The sequence below is a fragment of the Rhea pennata genome, chromosome 14, assembly GCF_028389875.1.
Source record: "Rhea pennata isolate bPtePen1 chromosome 14, bPtePen1.pri, whole genome shotgun sequence".
Lineage (NCBI taxonomy): Eukaryota > Metazoa > Chordata > Aves > Rheiformes > Rheidae > Rhea > Rhea pennata.
In genome coordinates this window covers 21,951,383-21,977,862 of record NC_084676.1, presented here as the reverse complement: position 1 = coordinate 21,977,862, position 26,480 = coordinate 21,951,383, and the positions used below count along the sequence as shown (strand labels likewise).

The 26,480-nt window shown below is 58.9% G+C and overlaps 1 protein-coding gene across 3 annotated transcripts in view; it reads left to right on the top strand.

The window, feature by feature from the left end:
* The window catches only part of PPP2R2B (protein phosphatase 2 regulatory subunit Bbeta), a 109,425-nt gene extending 83,362 nt beyond the window's left edge, over positions 1-26,063 (top strand). For all 3 annotated transcript variants that reach the window (XM_062587011.1, XM_062587010.1, XM_062587009.1), the window contains exons 2-9: positions 5,774-5,871; positions 6,996-7,161; positions 8,746-8,858; positions 17,206-17,383; positions 19,226-19,390; positions 24,303-24,472; positions 24,768-24,859; positions 25,723-26,063. In XM_062587011.1, the coding sequence (XP_062442995.1) occupies positions 5,774-5,871; positions 6,996-7,161; positions 8,746-8,858; positions 17,206-17,383; positions 19,226-19,390; positions 24,303-24,472; positions 24,768-24,859; positions 25,723-26,002 (1,262 nt within the window). In that variant the 3' untranslated portion in view covers positions 26,003-26,063. The remainder of the gene's footprint in view (positions 1-5,773; positions 5,872-6,995; positions 7,162-8,745; positions 8,859-17,205; positions 17,384-19,225; positions 19,391-24,302; positions 24,473-24,767; positions 24,860-25,722) is intronic.
* Positions 26,064-26,480: the final 417 nt, after the last annotated feature.

The window sequence follows — 26,480 nt, the reverse complement described above, 5'->3', positions numbered from 1 at the left end:
GTGCCAATCAGTAGCATGAATTCCTCATGCTGGCATAATGCGCATTTCAGTGATTTAAAAAATCACTGAAATGCGCATTATTTGTGTTTAAGTGTTTTTTTTTCTCTTTTAAGAGAGAGGTAGACAAAAAGAGAAACCACAATCTCTTTTAAATGTGCAGAGAGTCTCTCGGTTTCCTGAGCTAGCTCAGCCCCACGGGTTGTCGCTGAGCTTTGCAGCCAGGAACCCTCCTCGGCAGTCTTGAGCTGATGTTTGCACTGCATTATTCAGTGGCAGCTTGAAGGTTTGCTTGCTCCTTGCAGTCCCTTTCTCGGTATGGAGCAGTTGATTCAGAGATAAGACTTTGCCTGCACAAAAGCACAGAGGGTCTGTGAATGGACTCATGGTCTCACTTTCCCATTAGCAGATACACCTATGTCCTTCATTTCCCTCCCTAAGCCCTTTAATTTTTCATACCTCCTTGTACTCGTTTCATCTGCCTGAATCGAGTCAGATGTAGATTTTGTCCTCCAACTAGCAGTGCCCTGCAGCCTCCCATCTGCTTCTCGTTGCAGCTGTGCTGCAGGCTGGGGTGGTGGGGATGGTGGCACAAGGCTCGGTGGCGTTCCTGGCCGGCGTGTGGCATCCCCTTCCATGCAGCAGATCCTCTGTTGTCCTCGCTCTGTTTGAGGGACTTGCTTGGGGGGGGGGAGAGACATGTTTGCAGTGAGTTATTATCCCACACTTACCAGCATTAAACTGGATTTGAGAGCTCATAGCCTGGGATATGAATGATCTAAATCTTTCTTCATTTGGCAACCTGGTTTGCTGTTATTTATGGTGCTTCCCAATTTATTATCATCTGCAGACTTGGAGGTTTTGTGTGTGGTGCCATCAGCCAAGTGATTTATACAAATAAAAAGAATGGGGCTTCCAGTGCTAAGCTGTGGTCACAAGTCCCTTCTGCAGTTCTGCTCCTCTGCTCCAGCCCATCCCTCTGACATTAACCCTTTGCCTGCACTTGTGCTTCCGTTAAATACTTCCCAAATGCTCCTACAGCAGGACCATTCATGATAGGACTGGGAAAGGGGCAAGTTAGGGAGAGTCTTTTGTTTATTAAAAGGCCAGGAGCTGGCTAAAGAAAAAGCAGACCTCCAGCCCTTGAAGAATTGGGGAAAGAATTGTCCTGAGTGCATTATCTGCAAAACTTCTGGGCCTGCACGTGAGAGCACGGGGTCACGGGATGACCCAACCTACCTGATCCAAGAGAGACCTGTTTCACTGGAAAAGCAGCCAAGGAGGAAGGAGATGCAGAAGTAAATGACAAGGATCAGGTCCTTATTGCTTGTTCTGCCTGAATTTCCAGCTGTTGCAGATTCCTCTGAATTGCATAAAAAGCGCACGTCATGGGGACCATCAGGGGCTAGTGGGGCTAAAACGTTGCCCTGTGCTCTGCCTCCATGTATTAGAGGGGATTTGTCTCTAAACCAGTCAGTCCTAAGTTCACCCTAAGTGGGACGCTCGAGCCAAAGTCACAGCGAGCGCAGCCTTGCTCGGATCCGTGCAGCCACGCCGCCCTCTCAGAAACAGAGACGTTGCAGGGTTTGGTTCAGTTTTTTTGTAAGTGATGGAAGAGTATTTTTTAGCTGGGAACGGTTATTTATACGCGTGTGAAATCCTGAGAGTGGATGTGAGCAAATAATGAGATCGGGACAGTGCAGCCAGCCCGGGGGGCTGGAGCTCCCCCTCCGCGGCGCCGGCGAATAAATCAATGAAGGGGCCGGGGTGGCTTATGGATTTTTCATAGGTTCTGGCCCCAGATGCTTTAAATAGTTCTGCTGACAAGGTAATGCATTAGACAGCCAGGCTCTGCCTGACAAATGTCTTACTGCAGCACCGAAAGTTTTTTTTTTTTTAATTCATTGAATAAAATGAATGACTTAAATATAGCCAGTGGCTGGTGATGGAGAAGAATAAATAGCGCACGACAAATGTATTTCCAACATAGTAATTCTGGAAGGAAAAAGCACACCTTAATGTGAGGTGCACGGTAACGCTTATCTGCGATTTCCATGGGGCGCTGCTGGTGCTCCTGCTCTCCGCCCGCGCGCCGCGCTCGCCCGGGGCTCCGGGCTCTGCCGAGGCGAGCGGGCCTTGCCCAGCCGTGCGTCCCCCCGCTTGTCCAGACGGGTCCGGCGAGCCGCAGCTGGGACGCGGCTGGGGCAGTTAGCACAGCCTGGCGGTCCTGAAGGTATCTGAGGCGGCTTTCACGGGGCGGGCGGAGCAGCTGCCAGCCCTCGCGGTCTCTCGTGGCCGTGGGCTGTCCGTCTGCGGGGCGCTGTCTGTCTGCCTCCGTGCCGACCCGCGGCCGCCGGCGCTGCCCGGGAAGCCCCGCGGCACCGCGGCCCACGCCGGGCGGCCGATGGCTCGCGCGCCGCGGGGCGGCGGAGCCCGGGGCTCTCCCGCTGCCGCCGGGCCCTCGCACCCTGCGCCGACGGCGGCGCGGCCCGCGCGTTCCCGGCCCCGGGAGCACGGAGCGAGCCGCGCCGCGCCGCGCCGAGCCGAGCCGCGCCCCGCCGCGCCGAGCCGAGCCGCGCCGAGCCGAGCCGCGCCGCGCCGCGCCGCGCCGCGCCGAGCCGAGCCGAGCCGAGCCGCGCCGCGCCGAGCCGAGCCGAGCCGCGCCGCGCCGCGCCGCGGGAAGGGCCGGCGGGCGGAGCCAGGCGGGCGCCGCGCGGCCGAGCCGCCCCGGGGCGGGTAACCGCTGGCTGCGCTGCCAGCGGTGCCGTCGCTGAAGGCAGGGAGAGGCGTTTCGGGGGAGCAGGAAGGGCCGGGTGCCGTCCCAGCGCCCCGTGTGCGTCGGCCGCGTCGGCGGCAGAGCCGTCGGGCGCTGTCCCTGCTCCCGACGGGGAGCGCGAGGCCCTCGGACGCGGCCCCTTCCTGCCTCGTCTGGGGAGCAGAGGAGTCGCAGCCTGGAGCTGCTGGCCTCCCTCCGCTCTGTTCACCGCGCTGGATCGCCTGCGTCCTCGCCCGGCACAGCCGGCCCCGGTGGCTGCTCCCGAACAGTGCGGCTGCGGCAGAAGGCAGGAGCCTGCAGCTCTCCGGGGCAAAGCTGGCTGGAGGAACGTGCACGGGGATGGGTCCGGCCTGGACCCGGCTGGCAGGCAGCTCTCACGTGTAGCAGGCCTGGGAGATGCTCGCGTGGAGCTGCGTGCTGAGTGCATGTGTGTTTTGATGCTCGAATGAGAAGCAGATTAGGAAGTGGGTGAGCAGGGTAGTCAGCAGCAGACATATAGTTAGAAACTAACAAGTTAGAGTTACAAATTCTTTTCCTAAAGCGGAAACTTTAAATACATTGCCAACTGGAAACTGTCGTGAATGAAAATCTCTGCTTTAATTAGGGTTTAGCTCAAGCTGCTGAAACAGATTTGGTTCCAAGTGCAACGTTTCTCAGGATTTGAGCATATTTGGTTTTAGCTGTGACATCTATATCCAGCTATGGATGCAATTACGTGTGAGAATGGGAACATCTTTTGGCTTGGTTTTGCAGGGATTTATTTTTTCTTGTGTTTGTTAGACTCGACGTCCTTTCCGTGAAATTGCAAACTGGTTTCTGATTTTACAAGATTTTTGCAGCGAGTCTGTCATTTTTAGCAACATGGCCGAGACTTGCCCTGCCTAGGTGGTACTCACCGCAAACTCACAAGAGGCGCTCGCAGCGCCTGTCCTGCCCGCCGCGAGGCGTTCGCGCCGGGGGGGCGCTTGCTGCAAGACCTGCGCCGGGCAGATGCTTGTTTGCTGCGGTTCTGCTGATTCTGGCCCTGAGACGCTCGCTTTAGCGCTGCCAGGGTTCCCCTCTGCAAGGAGCTTAGGGGTCCCCGCGATGCCTGTCGGTCTAGTGGCGGTCTGGCCTGGCTGAAGAGCGGGCTGGGTGCGCGGGCGGCTGTTTTCCGCAGTAGCCGCTCATGTAACAGCATCCTCGACGCCTCTGTGCCGCGGGGACCATGCGCACCCCCCGCGGGGCGTCCCAGGCCGGCAGTCACGCGGCTCGGCCGAGCGGCCCCGCGCCGGCACGCACGGCGAGCGCTCGCCCCGCTCGCCCCGAGGCCGCCCCAAGGGCGGCGGGGGGGAGAGGCGGCCGCCGAGGTCCTTCCTCGCCGGTCCCCTCCGGGTCCTCCCTTCGGGCTAGGCGGAGCGCGTGGCGCGTCCTCCCTCCAGCGCCGCGGTCCCAGCCAGCTGCTGACGCCAGCCCGAGTCCTGCGACGCAGCGCGCCGTGGGCACGGCAAGGGTGACCCCCCGGGCTCGCGTTGCAGCGCCGGGGGCCTGACAGCTCGGTGTCCGCAATGAGCGTTGCCCCTGCCTCCCCCTCCCGCTTCCCCATAGATCTTTGAAAAATCAGGCAACGCTTTTTTTTCCACTTTGGATCTTCTTTCTGGATCCATCAAAACTAAACGATAAAGGTGAAGGAACCGTGCGGAGGGGGTTCACGGAGCCGTGCTGCAGATTTTAGAGAGTGCAGGAATAGCATAAGCAACCAAGAAATATGTGTAGGTTAGGTTTCCCAGGGGGAATTGGGGCGGGGAGGGGACCTTCCAGGGCCTCAGTGTTCCCGGCTGCAAAATGGGGATGGTACTTCACCAAGAGCTTGGACGCTGTGTGCTCATCAAGCCCGATCAGGAGAGCCGTGATGGGCACACCTGCAGAAGCTCGAGCTCCGTTTGCCAGTGCTGAACGGGTGCGACTGTGCCCCGCTGCTCCCGGAGCCCGGCGGACGCCGGCTGCGCTGCTGTCCGCCGGGCTCTTCCTTGGCGGAAGGGGCGAGCGGAGCCGGGCGCTGCTGCGTTGCTCCGAAGCCTTGTCGTCAGCATTCCTCGCAGGCGGTGAAGCTCCCTGGCAGGTGCTGCCACCCGCAAGCACAGCCCGGCGCGGAGGGGCTCGCACCGCGCGTGTCCGCCTCCGCGGCAGCGCTCGGGAGGTGCCGGAGGCTGCCCACGGGGCTGCACAGACCCAGACTGCGCAGAGGCAACAGAAATTAAAAAAGAAATCAAAGATGGATTCTGCCTGTTCACCGAGCAGAGAGCTGGCTGTCACCACAACTAAATGCCTTTCATTGCAAAATCAATCCTGCCGCCAGCGCTGGGTCTCGGAGGCCGTGTCTGCTCTGGCCCCTCTGTGCTTGCGGCGTGCCGCGCTCCGAGCTGCTGGTGAACGCCAGGTGGGCGGTAATTGCCACGGAATTAACCTTTGACATTGCTCTAAAAACAGCCCTAATAAGTCCAATCATAAGCAGTTCTCCTGCTTGCTTTGCCTCCAGGGTAAGCGCTACAGATTAAAGCCGTTGGCACAAGGAGGAGAAAGCGTAGGAGCGGATGGGACGGGGGCCACGGTTTTGCGAGCGAGCTGATGGCTGTTCCCTGAGCGCGAAGGGAGGATGCCGGCGAGCTCCGCGGTCCCGACCCCGGGCTGAGTTTCCCTGACTGGCACAGGGCGGAGGCAGCCAGTATCCTCCGAGTCGAGCTCAGCCTGACAGCGGCACAGCAGCGTGCGCTGGGTTTTAGGCCAAGCCCATTCTGAAAACCAAAATCCTGTGATCGTTATTATATCGTTATTATCGTTATTATATATTATATTATCGTTATTTCTATATTCAATAGAAAAACTAAGATTTCTGGAAATTTCACGGGGGAGATGAAACAATGCTAATACTGATCACTTAACAGTGCAGGCAACGGTGCCCTTAGATGCCTGTGAAAAGCCAGTGTACAGTTACTTAAATTGTCTTTGTCTTCTTTTCAGCTGACATTATCTCTACGGTAGAATTCAACCACACGGGAGAATTACTAGCAACAGGGGACAAGGGGGGCCGGGTCGTCATATTCCAGCGCGAGCAGGAGGTAAGTGCTAGTGCATGCAAAATGCCCATTTTATCCCTTTAAAAGCAGCTTCCCGCTGTTCCCTAATCCTTACGTGTCACTCTCAGACTCAGCTCCCTCCTGGCAAGCTCCAAGCTGCAAAGCGACTATTAGCATAGAGGGCCAGATGCCGTCTCGTAAGGCGCCTCGAGAAGCGCGCGGGGCTTTCTGCGTCCTTCGCCTTCCCCGCGGCCGCCGGGGCCGGGTGCAAGCGGGACGAGGCCGGAGCGGCTCGGAGCCCAGCCGCCCCGAGCGCCCCTTCCCCGCGGCGTTTCGCAGGGTCGGCGGCGCTCGCCCCGCCGTGGGCCCTGCGGCCCCGGCGCCCCCGTTGCCCCCGCGTTCAGCGCGAGGGTTAGCGGCCGCTGGGCGTGCGGCCGGTCTGGGCGTGCACGAAATGCAACCGGGAACCAAAAGCTGCCGCAGGCCCTGCCAGCCTGGAAGGTTTCTTCCCTCCGTTCCCAAAGCAGTCTGGTTTTACTGGGTCTGGCACGTCCCAAGCGGTATTTCACAGTCTCATCTGGACGCGAGCAGATCTCCCCTTGGGATGCGATTTCGTAAGGTGGAAAGGGATGAGGGATGCCTGGCTGTGAAAAACCTTGTAGTCCAACGATGTTTTTAAATGTTCCGCGGAGTTGTAGCTTCAGAAGTATTTCTGAATGCGCTGGAAAGGCCCCATGCGTCAAAGGCTTCCCGCACAGACACTTCCCCAGCCTTTCCAGTAATATTTTATTTCTTGTTTATTTCACTATTCGACTGCTTTTCTTGAACTTTAAACCCACTGATCCTGCACGGGGTGGATCCTGCGAGCTCCAGCTGGACGCCGCGCTCGCCCCGAGGGAGGCCCCGGGGCTGGACCCCCGGCGCGCGCGGGCTCCGCTCCGCCGCGGGCGACCCCGTCGGCGCTGCCGCCGGCGATGGGGGCCCGCGGGCCCGCGTCGCACCGGGGCTCCGGGCGCCCGGCCCGCTCGCGGCGGCGGCTCCCGCGGCGGCTCCCGCGGCGGCGCGGGCGGGGGCTCGGCCCCGTGCCGGCGGCCCCCGGGCGCTGCCGGGGCTCGGCCCCGTGCCGGCGGCCCCGGGCTGGCGCTGACGCTGCCGTCGCCCCGCAGGGCAGGCAGCAGCCCCAGCGCCGCGGCGAGTACAATGTCTACAGCACCTTCCAGAGCCACGAGCCCGAGTTCGATTACCTGAAGAGCCTGGAGATCGAGGAGAAGATCAACAAGATCCGATGGCTCCCGCAGCACAACGCCGCCTACTTCCTGCTCTCCACCAACGGTGGGTGCAGCCGCGCGCGGCCAGGGGCCGGGCGGCGTGGGGGCGCGTCGGGAGGGCGCGGGCTGCGCCTCGCTCCCGCGCTTTTGCCCGTATCGCGCCGGTTTTATCCCCTGCGAAGAAGGGGCCTCTTCCCTCCGCTGTGTAACTTTGCTCTTACCGCTCTTTGGAAACGCTTTTCTTTCTTTCTTTCTTTTTAAAGAAAACCTTGAGGAGATGTGTTTCACTGTACAGCTGCGTTCAGCTGAGCAGTTTCATGTTATGTGCAGATAAACATCAGGAGGATCCTGGAATATTGCTTGGGATGAACGGGACCTTTAGATAGATGTGACTTAATTACTTCAGGGGAAAAGGAGGGGTCTAATTATCTCCATAACCAGCTTACTTTGTATTATGTAATTTACTCTATTGATCAACGTAATAAAATGCAAAGACTTATTAAACTCATTTAAGGGAGAATCATTGAAATGCAATGAAGATTAGTTATGGAGTATAATGTTCTGTTAATTGAGTTTTTAAATATTTTTGTGATTAACAGGAATATTATCTTTCCATTTGGGATGGTGTTTCATATACTAGCAGGTTATCAAAATGATTCTTTTTAAAATATCCCCATTTTATGCTGTTTCTTTTTGTTCTTGCTGTTAAAGCAACCTTACATACAGCAACCCCCTGAAGCAAAATGGGTTAATAAAAACAAAATTAATAGCAGTCAGTTGGAATTACTGTGTGAAAGAGAAAATTAAGATGAATGATAAGGCTGTGTATGAACCGCTGATGGAGCGAGGACGGCGAGCACCGTTATTCGGGACAGAGCCCCGTGGTCCCGGGGCTCCTCCACCGGGAGGCTCGGCCGGACGGGGTGGAAGGAGGTGCTGGAGGGGGGCACCCGGCAGCGGGGGATTCGGAGCCCGCTGCCGGCTGGGTGGTAAATGCTGGTGTCAGGATGCCAGGGTCCGCTCCCACTGACTGCCCGTAGATGCACAGGTGTGTGTGTGTGTGAGTGTGTGCACGCGTGTGTCATGCATGCATGGCCACGCGTGTGTGCACGCGTGTGTGCACGCGTGGCTGCGTGCGGCGCGATGCACGCGTGTGCACCGCTGCCGCCGCGGGGAGCGGAGCAGCCGAGCGCGGCTCCGGCCCGTCGCCCGGGATGTGTGCCGTTCGGCCCTCGGACGCCAGCCGGCGTGCCGCAGCACCGCGGCCGCAGCACCGCGGCCGCCTCGCGCGGCGTTCGCTGGACCCGTCGCACCGTGGTCGGCCGCTGGCAGGCGAGGCGCGGTCTCCGCGGCCGAGCCTTGGGAAACCATTGCTTGTGGAGCTTGTCCATTAATCCACTGGCTTTGCTTGTTGTTCAGCAATCTTCCTAACACAGGTGGCAAACGCCTTGGCCTGTCCGGCAGGAAGACGAGAAGACGACGCGTGTCGGTGGTGGGTGGCTTTCGGAAGGAGGCTTTTCCCGCAAGACTGCCATGTTATTTCAGCAGCCGTCGGCCCGGAGGCAGCAGCGTTCTGCCGCGCGCGGCGGCGGGGGCGGCCTCGCGGCTGCCGCCGGGCGTGACGGCGTCCCCTCTCTCGGGCCCGCAGATAAGACTGTGAAGCTGTGGAAGGTCAGCGAGCGAGACAAGCGGCCGGAGGGCTACAACCTCAAGGATGAGGACGGCCGCCTCCGAGACCCCTCCATGATCACCACGCTGCGGGTGAGTGCCGCCGCGGCGGGAGCCGCTCCCCCGGGCCCTTGCGAAGGGGATCGTCGCGCGGGCCGGTGCCTCCCGGAGCCGCCGGCCCGCGGTCACGAGTTGTGTCCGTTCTCGCCGGGCCGGCTCCCAGCAGCTCCCCGTCCCGCCGGCCGCGCCATGCGCCCCGGGGGCGCCTTTGGCTCCCGGAGCGCAGCTGCAGTCTCCAAAGCAGCTTTCCTCCCGCCCACGGGGGTTGATTGGGGACCTCCCCACAGGCGAACCTGGGGTGCCGCTCCCTGCGAGGGAGGTGGGTGTGCAAAACACATCCCACCGCCGCGCTGGAGGGAGGCCAGGTGCGAGCCAGCGCCTGCCGCGGGGAGGCTGTTCCTGGTCTTCATCTGCACGTGAAGAGCCGACCCTGCACTGGGGTGGGATGCAGTGCATGGCCTCGTGTGCAGCCTCGTGCACGGCCTCGTGCACGGCTGCACAGCCTCGTGCACGGCCTCATGCGCAGCTGCACGGCCTCGTGCACGGCTGCACAACCTCGTGCACGGCCTCGTGCACGGCTGCACGGCCTCGAGCGCAGCTGCACGGCCTTGTGCACAGCGTCACGCGTGGCCTTGTGCATGGCCTCGTGCACAGTGTCGTGCACGGCCTCAGTGTGTTCGGTCAGGGCTGCTGCCGGGACCTCGGGAGCGCCGGCTACTGCTGCCGGCAGCGGCTGCTCAGGAAGCAAGCACAAGGCAGCCGGGTGAGGCTGCGGCGCGGCACGGCAGTGCGGGTTGAGCCCACCGCACGGCGTGGCATGGCGCAGCACCGCCTGGGAGGGAAGCTCCTCCGACCGCAGCCTGGAAGCGCCTCCTGGGCAGGGATTGCGCCGTGGCCTTCGTCGCGCCGGAGCCGCTCGCGCCTGGCCGGACTCGGCCTTGGGGCGGCGGGGCTGCGCTTGCAGCCCGAACGCTGTTGCGCGGCTGCCGTGTGCAGCTCCGGGGCCCTTGCAGAGGCAGCGGGGCCCGAGGGCCGGCCAGCACCCGCGTCAGTGCCGCGGCGCTCAGCGCCACCCGGCCCCTTGCCCTGCACGCCGAGGAAACCGCTTATTCCCGGCGTTCGCTTAGCTGCTGCCACGCTTCCGGCAGTGTTTCCAGGCGAGCGCCTGTCAGCATCCCGCCCCAGCTCCGTGGCAGCTCCACGGAGCCGGGAGGGCATCTCGGAAAGGAGCCGGCGGCGCGGGCGCTGCTTCCCGGCCAGAGCCCGGCCGGGAGCTGGAGGCTGGCGCTGGCCCCCGGCCTGGTGCCCCCCCGCCGCCGTCCCCAGCACCGGCTGCTCGTGAGCCACGCACGGCCGAAGCCGCTCGCTTTAGCCCTTTTTGGAAGCAGCGGGGTGCCGCGCTGGGCTGGAGGCGCTGCTGCTTTGCTGTCTTCCCCTGCACGCTGCGTAGGAACGTGCTGCCGTTTCCCCACCTCTAGCAAGAGACCCCGCGGGAATGTACAGCTCCTGCTTTGCAGCAATAGCAAGAGGTAAAACACGACGTAAATGCTCAGTCTTATGGTTATTAGTATCCGCAAGCATAACGTCTGCCGTCCCTAAGGACAGGAGATTGAAGACTCTTCAGCTCGATCTGATGTTTTGATGATTTTACTTAGACAGATGTTTACATAGCTGTAACTGCTTTACTGCAGCTTAGCACATCCTGCACGCTCACCTGCCCGGCGGTGCTCACGTTTCCGAGTAACTGCGTCTGCCCACGGTCGAGTTTTCAGCCACAGCTAGGCAAAAAAAAGGGGGTTTAAACCCCCCCCCCCTCGCTGCAATCACCTCTTACCCATTCCTCCTCGTGGTTTAAATTTACGTGACAAGCGTTTCTCCCTGAGGCGTTTCGAACCCGCATACTGCGGAAGGAGTACCCAGCTCTGCTCGGGCTGTAACGAAGGCTTCGGGAGCTGCTGCGCGGAGCGCGGCGCCGGTGCGGCGCAGCCCCCGGCCGGCAGCTGCAGCCCTTCGGCTGCTGCCTCGGGCTGCAGCCTCCTGCCAGGTCCTCGGCAGACGCTGCCGAGCGCCTCGCTGCGTCCCGTGCTACCTGCGCCGAGCTTTCAGCGCTGCCTTCGTGTCTGGTGCTGGGCCAAAGCGCTCCGGGAGCGTCTCCCCGGCTCCGCCGCCGTGCCGGGCGCGCGCTGGGGGGGCCGCGCGCTCCTCCGCACCCTGCTGCCGGCGGGGGTCCCGCCGGAGGGCTGCCCCGGGGCCGGTGCGCCCTGCTGAGAACCAGGACTTGTGCAAGAGCCAGGCTGGGATTTGAGGCCCAAACCTCGGGAAGCGTCGTGAGGAACCTGTGCCCAGCGCAGCAGGACCGGTCGGCAGGGGCTTGCAACTGATAAAGCATTGCCTCAGTTTCCTGCACGAAGCCAAAAGGAAGGGGGGGGGAAAGGACATTTCTAAGGCAGACTAACAATGCGGACCCATGGTAGGGGGTCCCTGGCTCCCCTTCCAAGGGAGTTAGCCTGTTGCTGTGGCAGAGGGGGTAGAGCCTGCTGTCCCGACAGGGACAGGGATGAACGCCCAGAGGTGCCGTTTCTGAGCCGTTTTCCCTGCTACGTGCTGACGGCCCGGTTGGCTGGGAGCAGATGTTGCTGCTCCAGCAGTAGCAACAGCAGAAACGTCCGTGCGCTGGCCAGCGGGACGTGCCGGGGCGAAGCTGCTGCTAACAGGGATTCTCTCATGGACCGTTCCCACCCCGGGAAGAGCGCGATCTCCTTCCCCGTGTTTGCAGCACCAGGATGTGCCTGGGAAGTCCTTTGGGGCCCAAGGGCGACGTGATCAGTATGTGGCCTTTGCAGCTGCTCGGAAAGGTTTGCTCTCCTGTCTGCCCGTGTGCCACCCGTGGGCGCGGGGCTCCACGGAGCTGTCCCTGACTAAGAGCTGCCACCAAACTCGCACGGCCCCAGCACAATCTGTCATCAGTTGTGTTTTTTTATCTCCATTTTGCCAAAGTGTTCAAGCTCCTTGGCTTCTGGGCACAGTTTCACAGAGCATTTGTGCTTGATTCTCACTATCAAATACATACGCACCCTAATGCGTCGGTAGGTTGCTATACGGAGGGGACAGGGAAAGCAATGAGGGGTCCTTTGGATAAAATTGTTATGCTGCTGGTGCAGTGGCTGTGTCTGGTGCCAGAAGAGCATTTATACCACAGCAAAAGGATTTGCTTATTTTTTACATTCTCCAAACCATTATCATTTAAATGACAAGGTAATTTGAAGCATTTGGCTTTTTTGGCTATAAAATGCATGTGGCAGAACTAACCAATTTCAAATGATCATCATCAAACCCCTGCTACAGAAATATAAAACAAGAAAGAAAGGATTTTCCCATTTTCATCAGTCATTTAAATTGCTCTAAAGCAGCTCGATGCGTAATATTTGCGTGCTGGGCTGAGCTCAGAACGCCGTTCGGCAGCGGGCTCCTCGGGCGCAGCGGGCGCGCGGGGCTCGCTGTCGGCCGCGCCGTCTCCCAAGGGCGCCGCGCGCTGCCGCCCGCGGGCTGCGCTGAGCCGGGCGTGCTCGTCACCGCCGGCGGCCGCCTGCCTCACTTGGCTTTGGGAATCCTCGAAGCAAGGCGCCATTATGGGGGGGGGGTGCTGGGGCTGGGGCTTCTGGCGCGGCAGGGCCAGTCTTCTGCTTTTTTCTTTTCCCCGGTCGTGAGCTGAATTCTCTCCTCGCCGGTGAAAAGCCATTATTCATCCAGGGAGCGCTGCAAACTCGGCGTGGAGTGCTGATGACCAGAACTGACCTTCCAGGGCTTTTCCGTGTTCATCTCTTTTCCCACAGCAATTACACGATTGGTATCTGTGTCTAGACATACTGTAAAAACAATGTGCCTGGCAGAATTATCAAATGGTTTAGATTGCTGGGAATTTGTGTTTGATAACACAGCTGTGCTTTCACATAATTCTTCCAAAAGCAGGAAGGCTGTAAACTACTAGGTGAGATTTTACTGATGCTGACTCTTTTTCAATGGGAGAAATAAGCAAAGAAAGGTTTACGAGAATCGCATCTTTGAGTGGAATGTAATTCCGAGGAGTCCGTAACACTGGAATTAAGAGTACGAGGTTTTAAACTTCAAATAAGAAATACATTTGTTTTTTGAGGTTTCTGCACACTGATTTCATAATGTGCGTACAGATGGCGAGAGTAATCTTGAACTGCAATAACTGAACTAGGTGAGTTACGAAAAAGACGCTAGGATGCTACAAAAATACATGGAGAATGGGAGATCTGGGGCGGTTTGGGCCGTGTGTGGCGGGCCGGGGCCGTGCGTGCCGCCAGCCCGGCGCTGCCGCCTCCTGCTCTGTTCCCTGCTCCTGAGGGGCGACCCGTGCACCGGGGCGGAGGGGAGGGTCTGCGCAGACTCCGGCTGGCCGGGATCCGCCGTCCGGCTCCCTCCGGCACCGCAGCAGATGCGACCCCGCTCCCGCCCCGCAGCCCCTTGTCTCCCGGTGCTCCCCCTTCTTCTAGCTCCCAAGCTTGGACCTGCACCCCCGTGGGGCCACCTGGTCCCCTTTGGAGCCTCCTGCACCCCCTTGGGGCCACCTGGTCCCCCTTGGGGTCTCCTGCACCTCCTTGGGGCCACCTGGGTCCCCTTGGAGCCTCCTGCACCCCCTTGGGGCCACCTAGTCCCCCTTGGGGTCTCCTGCACCTCCTTGGGGCCACCTGGGCCCCCTTGGGGCCTCCTGCACCCCCTTGGGGCCACCTGGTCCCCCTTGGGGCCACCTGGTCCCCTTTGGGGCCTCCTGCACCCCCTTGGGGCCTCCTGCACCCCCTTGGGGCCACCTGGTCCCCCTTGGGGTCTCCTGCACCTCCTTGGGGCCACCTGGGCCCCCTTGGGGCCTCCTGCACCCCCTTGGGGCCACCTGGTCCCCCTTGGGGCCACCTGGTCCCCTTTGGGGCCTCCTGCACCCCCTTGGGGCCTCCTGCACCCCCTTGGGGCCACCTGGTCCCCCTTGGGGTCTCCTGCACCCCCTTGGGGACTGCCCGGTCAGCGTGGCTCTTTGACCGGCGGGAAGCCCGTGCTACCCAGCAAATGCCAGGAGCAGCAGCATTTGTGGACGCTGAGCAGGAACGGCCACGTCGGGGGAAACGGGTGAGACCAGCACCTCTGTCGGCTGCGTGGAGCGGCGATTAGACAGCAGGTTTGCCTTCGCAAGGGCCAGTATCTTCTCACGTTTCACAAGGGAAGTCCAACAAGACGAAGCCCTGGAGAGCGTGAAATTGTCCATCTGCCATGAAAATACTGTTTGACATATATTTTGTCTGCAAAATATCAATCTGCAGGCAGTGTTGAGCAGTCGCTCCTGCTGCCGACAGCATGGAAAATGCCTTTTGGAGGTAAAAAGAAATGAACCTCAGGGAGCCAATCCGGAGAGGGCTTAGCCGGGGCCCTGCAGGATTCACCCGCCAGCAGCTAGCGCCGCGCTCTGCTTTGCCCGTAACTGGATTGCGTTTTCCGTGGTGCAAACCCAAGGCAGGGCTCGGCGGCTGCGGGCCGCGTCCGTCGGGGACCGGCGCGCCAGGCTGCGCCGCCGGCTGGGCCGCCGCGGAGAGGGGCGGCTCGTGCCGCGGCGGCCGGGCGGCGTGCCCGCGCCCCGCGCCCCGCGCCTGCTCCTCGCCCTGCCCCGCGGGCACCAAACGCGTTACCATTGATCGCTTCGGTGGCTGCGGCCACGTCCTGGCCGCCCGGCGCTCTCCGTCGCGCTGCGCGGAGGAGGCCGATGAGAGCAAACGCCCTCGCGCGCGGCAGCCGGCGCCGGGGCGAGCGAGGGCTCGGCTGCACGGGGACGGGGACGTGGGGACACGGGGATGGGGATGTGGGGACACGGGGACATGGGGACGTGGGGACATGGGGATGGGGAAGTGGGGACGCGGGGACATGGGGACGTGGGCATGCGGTGATGGGGATGTGGGGACACGGTGATGGGGATGTGGGGACATGGGGATGGGGAAGTGGGGACGTGGGGACATGGGGACGTGGGCATGCGGTGATGGGGATGTGGGGACACGGTGGTGGGGATGTGGGGACATGGGGACGTGGGCATGCGGTGATGGGGATGTGGGGACACGGTGATGGGGATGTGGGGACGCAGGGACATGGGGACGTGGGCATGCGGTGATGGGGATGTGGGGACACGGTGATGGGGATGTGGGGACATGGGGACGTGGGGATGGGGATGTGGGGACACGGGGATGGGGATGTGGGGACACGGGGACGTGGGGATGCGGTGATGGGGATGTGGGGACACGGGGATGGGGATGTGGGGACACGGGGATGGGGATGCAGGAATGGGGACGCGGTTGCGGGGACGGGGTCGAGCGTCCCGGCCCCGCGAGGCTACGGCCCCGCGAGCGTCCCGGCCGCGGCGGGCGCTGGCTCCGAGGCTCCTCCGCCGCCGAACCGCGGAGCGAAGGCGCCGACCCGCTCGGCGGAGGACGGGAGCGTCGGCAGCACCGCGCGCGGAGACCTGGCCGGGCAGGGAAAGGGGCAGGGGAACTGCCCACCACTGCGACTCGAGCCCCTGGGACCAGCCCTTTTTTGCAGAGGGAAATTAAAATGAAGACATATTTTTTTCAAATCAAAAATGACTGGCATCCCCCCCCTTCCTGGAAACAGAAAGTAATTTAATTTATTGGTGGTTTATTTTATTTGACAGCCTTTCTATGTACTTGATGCGGTCTGTTACCCTGAATTACCTTTAACGAGGGGGATGCGCAGGTTGGGTCCGCACCTGGGGAAGGGATGCAGCCAGGCGTTTCCGCAGACAAGGCTGGTTGGAACTGAGTGTTTGGAGAGACCCTACACGTTTCAAAAATTTTTTTAAAAAGTAAGTTTTATTTGCTGTCACGCTGGCAGTGTTTGATGGTGCACTTCGGGCAAAGGCTTGCACCAGGAGCGGGGTGACAGGGAGTGCCGACACTGCCTCCGTATTCAGGTGCAGGTTCTTGCACTTCCACCAGGAGGAAAATCTTGCCTTCACAAAATATTCACAGAGACTCAGGCTTGGAAGTTTTAGCTGGTGAAAGACCAAGTACCAGACATTAAAAAAAAAAAAAAAAAAAGAATTTTTCTCTGGAGTAATACATGGAAAATTACACTGGCTGATGAATTTATCTTACGTCCCTGAGTCAGGAAAACTGATTTGTCTGCAAGTAGCTGGCCCTATACAGACTAGATAGGTATGTTGGGTTGCTTGAAGTTGCAGATTGCCAGCAGCGCTCTTGCTGAGTCCCAGTTTGTACTAGTTGCTTCGGATTAGCAGTATTTATTGCAGTATTATTATGTGGATGAGAGTTATCCTGGGGTTAGGCCCTGGGATGTGGTTGGGCTGCATGTCACCCTCTTGCTGAGCCTTTTGTGTATTTTTTGTATCTAGAGAGGCCTGGTTGATCCCTTTCCCTTTGCAAAACCATCATGTTTCTGACGGTCTGAGTGACAGCCCGTTTCCTGCAATCTCTGAGCAAAACACTAGACTGTCCCCAGATGGCTGAGCAAAGTCCTTCCACGGCAAACGACGCATCATTGCATGTGTCGGGCTGAATTAGACGGCAGGCTCGTCACATTAAGCTCGGGCTGGGAGCTGGCAGCTCCTGTGTTCCCGTGTCACTCGATCCGGCCGTCACGCTCCCGTCCCCTCTGTGCCATGGGAAATCTCCTTGGGCAGCACGCGGATAATGTGCGCGGTAATGAAGTAGCTCGAGGGAACGGCTTGCTGGCGGCAGGGAGCGTAGACTGACACCGTTCTGCTGCATTAAGTGGCCTTAAGAGTGCTGTATCCACAGTTACTGCTTGCACTGTACCTTGCACGCGCCGTTTCCTCTGCTTCCATCTGCTGGTGATCACATGCGTTAGGCTCGTTAATCTAAAAGCAAAAGAAGTATAGCTGTGTTTCATATTTTCTCCATCTGTTTCTAGCTTTTGCATTCCCTTTCCTTGTCTCTTCTCATCTCTTCATTACATCACTTTACTGTGCAGCAAATCCCAAAGAGTTAAAAGAAAAATCTGTGCTGACCTGGCGCTCTGAAAAAATGCAATTCTCCTCGAAATGCTCCAGGACTTGCGGCTTGCATGTCCTTGCTTGCTGTGGTCTAGCCGGCCCAGGGCCCACCCTACAAAGACCGGGGTGGTGCTGGTGCCAGTGTTGGCGTGGTGCTGGTGTGCTGCTGGTGCAAGGCCAGTGCCGGTGTGGTGCTGATGCCGGTGCAGTGGCAGTGTGGTGCCAGTGCCGACGCCAGTGCAGGGCTGGCGTTGTGCGGGTGCCGGTGTCAGTGCGGTGCTGGTGCCAGTGTCCCCGCCAGCGGCTGACGATCGGCTCCCCCGGTGGCAGGTGCCGGTGCTGCGGCCCATGGAGCTGATGGTGGAGGCCACCCCGCGGCGGGTGTTCGCCAACGCTCACACCTACCACATCAACTCCATCTCCGTCAACAGCGACTACGAGACCTACATGTCGGCCGATGACCTGCGGATCAATCTGTGGCACTGCGAGATAACGAATCAAAGCTTCAGTATCCTTTGCACCGTGCGGCACCGACCGCTGGGTGAGCGCTTCCCTGGGGACGGGGATGGGACGGGAGGCACCATCCGAAGGACGGCTTGCACGGCGCAGCCAGACTGGCACTGGAGCGGGCGGTGTGCATGGTGCAGCTGAACAACATGCGCAGGGCAGGGTGCGTGCGTGGTGCAGACGACACGCACGGCACGGCTGGATGGGTACACGAGGTGGGCAGGGGGCAAGGTGCGGCTGGATGATGTGCATGGGGAATTTGGATGGCATGCTCAGGAGGGTGGCCCAGGGGCTCGCAGGAGGTGGCCCAGGGGCTCACAGCAGGTGGCCCAGGGGCTCGCAGGAGGTGTCCCGGGGGCTCGCAGGAGGTGTCCCAGGGGCTCGCAGGAGGTGTCCCGGGGTCTCGCAGGAGGTGGTCCGGGGGTTCGCAGGACGTGTCCCGGGGTCTCGCAGGACGTGTCCCGGGGTCTCGCAGGAGGTGTCCCGGGGTCTCGCAGCAGGGTGGCCCAGGGGCTCGCAGGAGGTGGCCTGGGGGCTCGCAGGACGTGTCCCGGGGTCTCGCAGGAGGTGGTCCGGGGGCTCGCAGGAGGGTGTCCCGGAGGCTCGCAGGAGGTGGTCTGGGGGCTCGCAGGAGGTGTCCCGGGGGCTCGCAGGAGGTGGTCCGGGGGCTCGCAGGAGGTGTCCTGGGGGCTCGCAGGAGGTGGTCTGGGGGCTCGCAGGAGGTGTCCTGGGGGCTCGCAGGAGGTGGTCCGGGGGCTCGCAGGAGGGTGTCCCGGAGGCTCGCAGGAGGTGGTCCGGGGGCTCGCAGGACGTGTCCTGGGGGCTCGCAGGACGTGTCCCGGGGGCTCGCAGGACGTGTCCTGGGGGCTCGCAGGAGGATGTGTCCCGGGGGCTTGCAGGAGGTGTCCTGGGGGCTCGCAGGACGTGTCCCGGGGGCTCGCAGGAGGTAGCCCAGGGGCTCGCAGGAAGTGGCCTGGCGGCTCGCAGGAGGTGGCCCAGGGGCTCGCAGCAGGGTGGTCCGGGGGCTCACAGCAGGGTGGCCCAGGGGCTCGCAGGAGGTGTCCCGGGGGCTCGCAGAAGGGTGTCCCGGGGGCTTGCAGGAGGTGGTTCAGGGGCTCACAGGAGGGTGTCCCGGGGGCTCGCAGGAGGTGTCCTGGGGTCTCGCAGGAGGTGGCCCGGGGTCTCGCAGGAGGTGGTCCGGGGGCTCGCAGGAGGGTGTCCCGGAGGCTCGCAGGAGGTGGCCTGGGGGCTCGCAGGAGGGTGTCCCGGGGTCTCGCAGGAGGTGGTCCGGGGGCTCGCAGGAGGGTGTCCCGGGGTCTCGCAGGAGGTGGTCCGGGGGCTCGCAGGAGGGTGTCCCGGAGGCTCGCAGGAGGTGGCCTGGGGGCTCGCAGGAGGGTGTCCCGGGGGCTCGCAGGAGGTGGTCCGGGGGCTCGCAGGAGGGTGTCCCAGGGGCTCGCAGGAGGTGGTTCAGGGGCTCACAGGAGGGTGTCCCGGGGGCTCGCAGCAGGGTGGTCTGGGGGCTCGCAGCAGGGTGGCCCAGGGGCTCGCAGGAGGTGTCCTGGGGCTCGCAGGAGGTGGCCCGGGGGCTCGCAGGAGGTGGTTCAGGGGCTCACAGGAGGGTGTCCCGGGGGCTCGCAGCAGGGTGGTCCGGGGGCTCGCAGCAGGGTGTCCCGGGGGCTCGCAGGAGGTGTCCTGGGGCTCGCAGGAGGTGGCCCGGGGGCTCGCACTGCAGGGGCTGGAGAAGCGGTCGGGCGGGCAGGGTGCGGGGCCCGCGGCGGAGCGTGCCGCGCCAGGGGACGGTGCCAGCGAGCGGGGCCGCGTTTCCCTTGACCGGCCCCGGCAGACATCGTGGACATCAAGCCGGCGAACATGGAGGAGCTGACGGAGGTGATCACCGCGGCAGAGTTCCACCCGCACCACTGCAACACCTTCGTCTACAGCAGCAGCAAGGGCACCATCCGGCTGTGCGACATGCGCGCCGCGGCGCTGTGCGACCGGCACGCCAAGTGTGAGTGCCCGCGGGGCGGGGGTGGACGGGACGTGTCCCGCCGGGGCTCGGGCCCCCGCGGAGGGCTGGTCCGCGTGGCTCTCAGCCCCACACCTTTTGAAGTGCGGGCATGTAAAATAAGAAGTGACGTTTTGACAGTGGAGAATCAGATTTATCTCGCCGGGCCCTTGGTATATGATGGCTGCAAAGCAGTAAATCCCAGAAAGCAAAATTGCTGTGTTTCTGCCGGCCATTTGTCCAACCTGCACGCTGTCTTGGACAACCATTGATGCCACCAGGTTCAGAACGTGCCAAAAAGAAAATATTTGGAATAAGACAACCAGATCAGAAATTCGTTCTTCATCCTCTCCAAAACTAGTGAAATAAGTAAGTTGCTGGTGAAGTGGCTGGCAATTTTTTTTTTCTACCCATCCTTCGCACACTGGGAGTTCATTAATGAAAATAGTCATCTCCTTGGTAGCTGCTCAGTGAAACGCTTGCACGAACGCGAATGACATTTCTGAACGGCTCGGTATACCTCCCGTTATCTGTCCTGTAGTAGTTTCTGAACAGCAGTTTTCTGCTGAGCTAGGTATTGCAAATAAAATAAAAGGGCAGAATAGACCTAAATGAGTTTACTACCTGCTTTATGGCAACAACAGCAAAATGCAGCCAAAGCAAGGGCAGCTGTGCTCTGTGACTGGCAGTCTGAACCGCTGTGCCCCTCACTGCGTGGTTTGAATGTTGTCCTCTGAACAGTCGCATTTTCTTTCCAGTTCTGTGGTTGTGCAGCCATCAGTGAGAGATTTTGGAGTAGCCAGGATAAAATTTGTTTGAGTTTTCTTCATAAAATGGCCCAAAATGCAATCATGTTGCAAGAAGAACAGGCACAAACTTGGTGCAGTTTGCTGAAGCCCAGTGCTAACAGCTGAGATTTGAGAGCATCTTGCTGCAGATTGGAGTCTCCTAAAGATGCTGGCAAATGGCACACCAGTGACTGCGTTCAGCTTCCAGGAGCGCAGTTACAGCCTGATGCCTGTTCTTAAGCTGCAGTAAAGTAGATACAGAGGAAAGGTTATATTTCTGTCTGGAGATCTGAAAGTGTCAAATACAGTATTGCTATAGCCAGAGCACGACATACCTTTGTGTTCTTGCATTACACTGCGGCGTCTCACAGTCCTACAGTGACAGCTCCCAGCTGAGACTCAGCGTACAATTAAGGAGCAAACAAAATTCATTTTCTTGACACTTCAGTGGTGGAAGCCCTCATTTGGTATTTCCCTTTGTTCGGTACTGTTAGGTGCTTTCAGTCCTCAGCAAGCATAGGTGAATACAAGTTCAGTTTGACCTCTCCCTCGACATTTTCCTACTATAAGATTGTCCTCCATCCCTCAGCAGCGTCAGCCACAGTCTGTTGCAGTTCAGCAGATGTGTGAGTTGGAACTGAGACAGTTTATCAAAGTTCAAAATGAAAAGTAACGTTGGCTTTTGGAGATCTCCAACGGAGATATTTAATAACTGTCAATATTTAATAAAAATGCAGATGATATCACTGCACATCCCAGTCATGTTTATTTAGATAGATGCAGTTTGCTGCTCAGGGCCAGCTTTCACTTATGTGCTTCTCTTATTAAATTCTGTTTGCACACTTTATCTGAAGCTCCCACGAGCTGCACCTCGTGTGTTTTGCTCCAGCAGTAGCTGCCGTGAGGAAGAACAGCAGCTTCCATGTACAAACATCTGCTCCTCAGGGATTTAGGGAGCAGTGTGCTGCGATGTTCAGACTGGCAGTAGTCCTGTGAGGGTGGTGAGTGCAGGGGCACTGCCTGAGTTGTCCAAAGGGCCATGGGAAACCGAAGGGGAGAGTGGGATTCCCGGAGCAACTCACAACACCGGCTGAAGAACAGGTAAGGAAGTGCGGAAAAAGCATTTTAAAGTGCAATAGGTAGGACAGAGAACTTCTGTGCTTGGGATCCACTCTTGACCTGAACATACGTCACTGTGCAGTCATCAGGACGTCCCCTCCTAGTGCGCAGCTGTAAACCACATTCCCTGGGACCTCCATGCTGCAGTCCAAGTTCTTATCAGGATACTAATTATCCAGTTGATTAACAAGATGATCACTGAAAACCTGCTGCCAATGCCTGTTATCATAGCTCTCGTTTTTCCTTCATTGCAAGCTATCAGGTGAAAACACAAAACTCATGTCTGGTAGACAACATGAGAAGACTCGTTCAGTGGGGTCAGGATTGCCTTGATGGACCCAGGCTCAACTGGAGCACAATGCCACTGGAATTACATTGGTCCAGGCTGGCAGGTGGCAGGGCTGGTGCTGGAGATCCATGGGACGCAATGCCACTCAAGGCTCGGCATCAGCACTGGGTGCACAAGGCAGCCCTCGCATGGACACTGGAAAACCGAGAGGACTGCGTGTTGGTGGCAGTGCATCACCACTATCGCGGTGACGGCAACCGGGCTGTGACAACTACCAGATGTTTTGTGAAAAATGGCAGTACAGACGGCTCTGCTCTTACTTGAGATGTGACAAATGATGGTGGCCACCATCGCTAGGAGCAGCAGCATCTAACACCGTGCTGCCTGCAGCCCTAGAGATCACTTTTATGACGGTTGGACTGAGGAGGAATCAAGCGAGTACGGGGCAAGGCTTTGAGGATGGAAAACAGGCCCAGCTCTGCAGCGCAGCACGGAGGAGCACTCCCAAGAACGGAGATGACCAACAGCAGATGCCCTCACTGGTCAGAGCTTCATGCCTGCGTGGGAAGTTCACCAGTGGATTTAAGGAAGACCTGGACCAGACTTATCTCACCTCACTGTGTGTCTATGTTAAAGACAGCTGCATCTGAGCTGGTGGTCTAGACAGTCTTTATAGGCAAGAAAGCAAGAAATAGGCTCTTTGAATGGAATTTTTTGATCTGTTTTAGGTGTTTGCCCTAGGAGGAGACGGTTTGCACCTCGGAGTGCCTATATCTCTCCACTTATTCTAAATAGGGTCTACAACACTTGCAGAGTTGTGTAATTGAAATTGGGACGCCTGTGCCCAGCCCCGTGAAGGCTGCTGTTGCGTGTCTGTGCGCGGCGGCCCCGAAGCCAGCGCCCCGCGCCCCGCCGGCGCAGCGCGGGCGTCGTGGCGGGGCTGGTGGCGGACCCGGGGGTGCCGGCGGCTCCCAGCCGGCCGAACCAGCTGAACGTTTCGCATGAATTTTGCAGGTTGTCTGTCTTGCCTGTTCACCATTGCTAACACACTGATCCCAAAATACACATCCGTGTTTCCTGGCGTGGCTGGGAGAAAAGGAATACTTTGCTTCGCCCAAAAGCTCCACGGAGATGGAGGCTCAGCTGCCGGCCAGATAGGAGAAAATGAGCCGAACGGAGGAAAATATCAAAGTGTAAAAACTGCAGAGACTACAGTTATTTCCCTATGGTGAAAGACGCTAAGGTTTCCCCTTTTTTTCTTAAGGAATCACCTCTCAATTTACCTAGCAAACTCCTGAAACAGATGGCTCAAAATGCAGCTTATTTCCCAAAGATGGAACAGGCCAACTTGTGTTTCCACTGCTGGCCACGTTGTCCCCGGACCGCGGCGCCCGCGCTCCGCTGGGCCGGGGCCTGCGCCCCGGGGACCCCGCTGGCCGCGGTCGTTCTGTTCCTCCTCCCACCGCTTCCCCACCGGGAGCGGCGTTCCCGGCCCAGCGAGGAGGCTGGCCGCTCTTTGCTGGTTTTCCAGCCGGGGCCGCTTGTGCCCGCACAGGGATCGGATGCAAAAGCGCCAACGCCGCAGAGCTAAATCGGGCTCCGGGAGCGGAGCAGCCGAGATGAAAAACGTTCATTTTCACGTTCTTGTTAACGGCATGTTCTGTTTGCCTCGTTTTCCAACTTTCCCGTGTGGAGAGGAGAAGGGCTATCTGAGGAGCGCACCGAGCCCGATCTCGTGCGAGCGCGCCCGCCTCCTTGTGCAGCCCGGGCGAGCCCGGGGAGCGCCAGCGCGAGCCGCGGCGAGGCGGCAGCCCGCCCTTGCCCGCGCTCCTCCTCCCTCCTCCGAAAGCAGCTCTTCCCGGCGGGTCGTGGCCCGCTGCTGGCGGGGCCGGCGCCGAGCGCTGCGCCCTGCCCGGGCGATGGCCTCAGCGAGGCGTCCCGAGCATCTCTGCTGAGGCTGGCGACGGTGGTCCCTGCATCGTAACAACGGCGCCCAGTCTTTCAAGGGATTTTCTTTTTAAAGCCGTGCATGCCCAGCTGGTGTTATTTATAAATTGGATTTGTAAATACATTTAATGTGGAACTTCATTGGTCTCCTTCAAACTGCTCAAACTGTGATTTATTCAAAGACTGAACAGATTAAATCTGTAGGTTGCAGTGGCTATAAAATAGGTGCATTGACTTCCTGTTGCACCACGCATCGATTTCGAGAGGGCAGAAAGGGAATGCAAGGCCCTAAATCTTCTGGGCTGCTGTTACACTGTTGATGAATTGGTCTCTGATGATCCTTCTTGCTTATTGCACTCATTAAAAACAAAAGAGCTTCAGTTGTGCCAAGTAAAATCCTTTAAATATGGGCATTTGTCTGTTTTATGCCAAACGGAGGTAGGGCAGATACCCCACTCTCTCCGGACGCTCCCGGCCACCCGGGTCCTGGGAGCCTGCGTCCTCCACAGCACCGTCCCCGCATGCCAGGGCGGCTGCGTCCTGGCTCGGCCTCTGGGAGCCTTCAAAGCCAAACCAAAGCCTTCATTGGAAACGCTGTGCTTTGGTTTGCAAAGGGCGTTTTGCACCTCACACACGTTCTGCGTGCTCGAGCAGGACGGTAGATCCCTGGCGCTGCAGCAGCCCGCGGCAGCACAGGGCGTGGAGCACCTGCCGTGTCCCACACCATGTACACACTGGCTGATGTTAGGACTTGTCCTTTCCTCTTCTGCAGTTTTTGAGGAGCCCGAAGACCCAAGTAACCGGTCATTTTTTTCTGAGATCATCTCCTCAATCTCTGACGTTAAATTCAGCCACAGCGGGAGGTATATCATGACCCGGGATTATCTGACGGTCAAAGTGTGGGACCTGAACATGGAGAACCGGCCCATCGAGACCTACCAGGTAAGCATTGGAGTGAGGTGTTCCTGCCAGAGCCATGCTCTGGAGCAGGCAGTGGGAGGGCGGAGGGACAAATCTGATGGATGACAACATCCTGCCATTAAATCTTGGCCAAGAAGATGAAGAACTGTTAAACATGGGCTTGGGTGACCTGGTGAGTTGTAGCCTTGTTTGCTGTGGACAAGGACAGAGAGCTCTGGTGCTGGCTGCCAGCTTGGTTATGTTTTAGTCTTCGAACCCAGTGAAGGTCCCCGAAGCACAGACATGCCCTCATGCTTCCTGCCCCCTCTGCTCCCAGGTCCACGATTACCTCCGCAGCAAGCTGTGCTCGCTCTACGAGAATGACTGCATCTTCGATAAGTTTGAGTGTGTGTGGAATGGCTCTGACAGGTAAGGAAGATGGTGTAGGGGACAGTGTGGGTCGGGGAGGGGATCCTGCTTCCCTGGGCACCATTCTGCACTCAGAGATACCTCACAGGCAAGAGAGGTATGATGTTTTTGGTGTTTAATACAGAGGCTGAATTCAAACCAGAACTCAGGGCTAACAAGCCATAGCAAATTTCTCTGTAACACTGGTAGCTTTCATCTCCTCTGTAGTCCTTTCACAGGGGCTTCAGTTGCTTGCACAGGAGTTTGGTGCAGGGTCTGGAGAACTTTCTCAACAGTGCATCACTAAAACCGCCTAAATTTGGAACCTTTTATCCAAACACTTCCAAATTTCAAACATTGCTGAAAGTGTCTAGAGGTCCAGCTACAGCCCTGGTATCTGATATGGGTCTGGTACCACATCTTACCGAGTCCAGAAGAGGCCTAATCTCTCATCTTGGTTTGGATGTAGCTGGAGTCTCAGGAGATTGTTCTTGGGGGCATTATTCAAGAGAATAGTGATAATGTATTTTGTCACAGATTACAAAAGAACTAATGATGATAACTATCCATGCATAAATTGCACTATCTTGGGTGGCAGAAAACATGCAAGACCGGTTGGCCACATGAGATTTCTGCATTTTTTTTTTAATCTGAAGAGACTTCAGAACCATCAGAGCAAATTAATGAGGCACAACTGGGCCTCAAACCTGAATTCCAAATCTAATCTAAATCTCATTATATCACCGGATATTCAGTTTACCACTAGTTAAAAGGCAGCTTGCGTCTAAAAAGGCGTGAAAAGCATTCGTTTCAGGTCAGCTAAATCTTTGCCATAAAGACTGATTTCCATATTAGTTACTATCCCGTCCTCCCTTCGCCCGCAGCGTCATCATGACCGGCTCCTACAACAACTTCTTCCGCATGTTCGACCGCAACACCAAGCGCGACGTGACGCTGGAGGCCTCGCGGGAGAACAGCAAGCCCCGGGCCATCCTCAAGCCCCGCAAGGTCTGCGTTGGCGGCAAGCGGAGGAAAGACGAAATCAGTGTGGACAGTCTGGACTTTAGCAAAAAGATCCTGCATACAGCTTGGCACCCTTCAGAAAATATCATCGCCGTGGCAGCGACAAATAACCTGTATATATTCCAGGACAAGGTTAACTAGGAGGACAAGTTATTCTTTAGGAATCTCATGTACTGAATACTAGTAAAGACAAGATTTCAAATGTTCCTTTTCTTTCTTTCTTTCCCTCCCTCTTCTCTTCCCTGTGCGTTTGCTCACTCACCTCCCCTCCGCGGCGTAGCGTGGCGCGGGGGTGAGCGAGCAGAGCTGGGTGCCCTCCGCACCCCACGGAGCTGGGTGCCCTCTGCACCCAGCGCCCGGCAGAGCTGGGTGCCCTCCGTGCCCCAGCGCCCAACGGAGCTGGGTGCCCTCCGCACCCAGCGCCCGGCAGAGCTGGGTGCCCTCCGTGCCCCAGCGCCCAACAGAGCTGGGTGCCCTCCGCACCCAGCGCCCGGCAGAGCTGGGTGCCCTCCGTGCCCCAGCGCCCAACGGAGCTGGGTGCCCTCTGCACCCAGCGCCCAACAGAGCTGGGTGCCCTCCGCATCCAGCGCCCGGCAGAGCTGGGTGCCCTCCGTGCCCC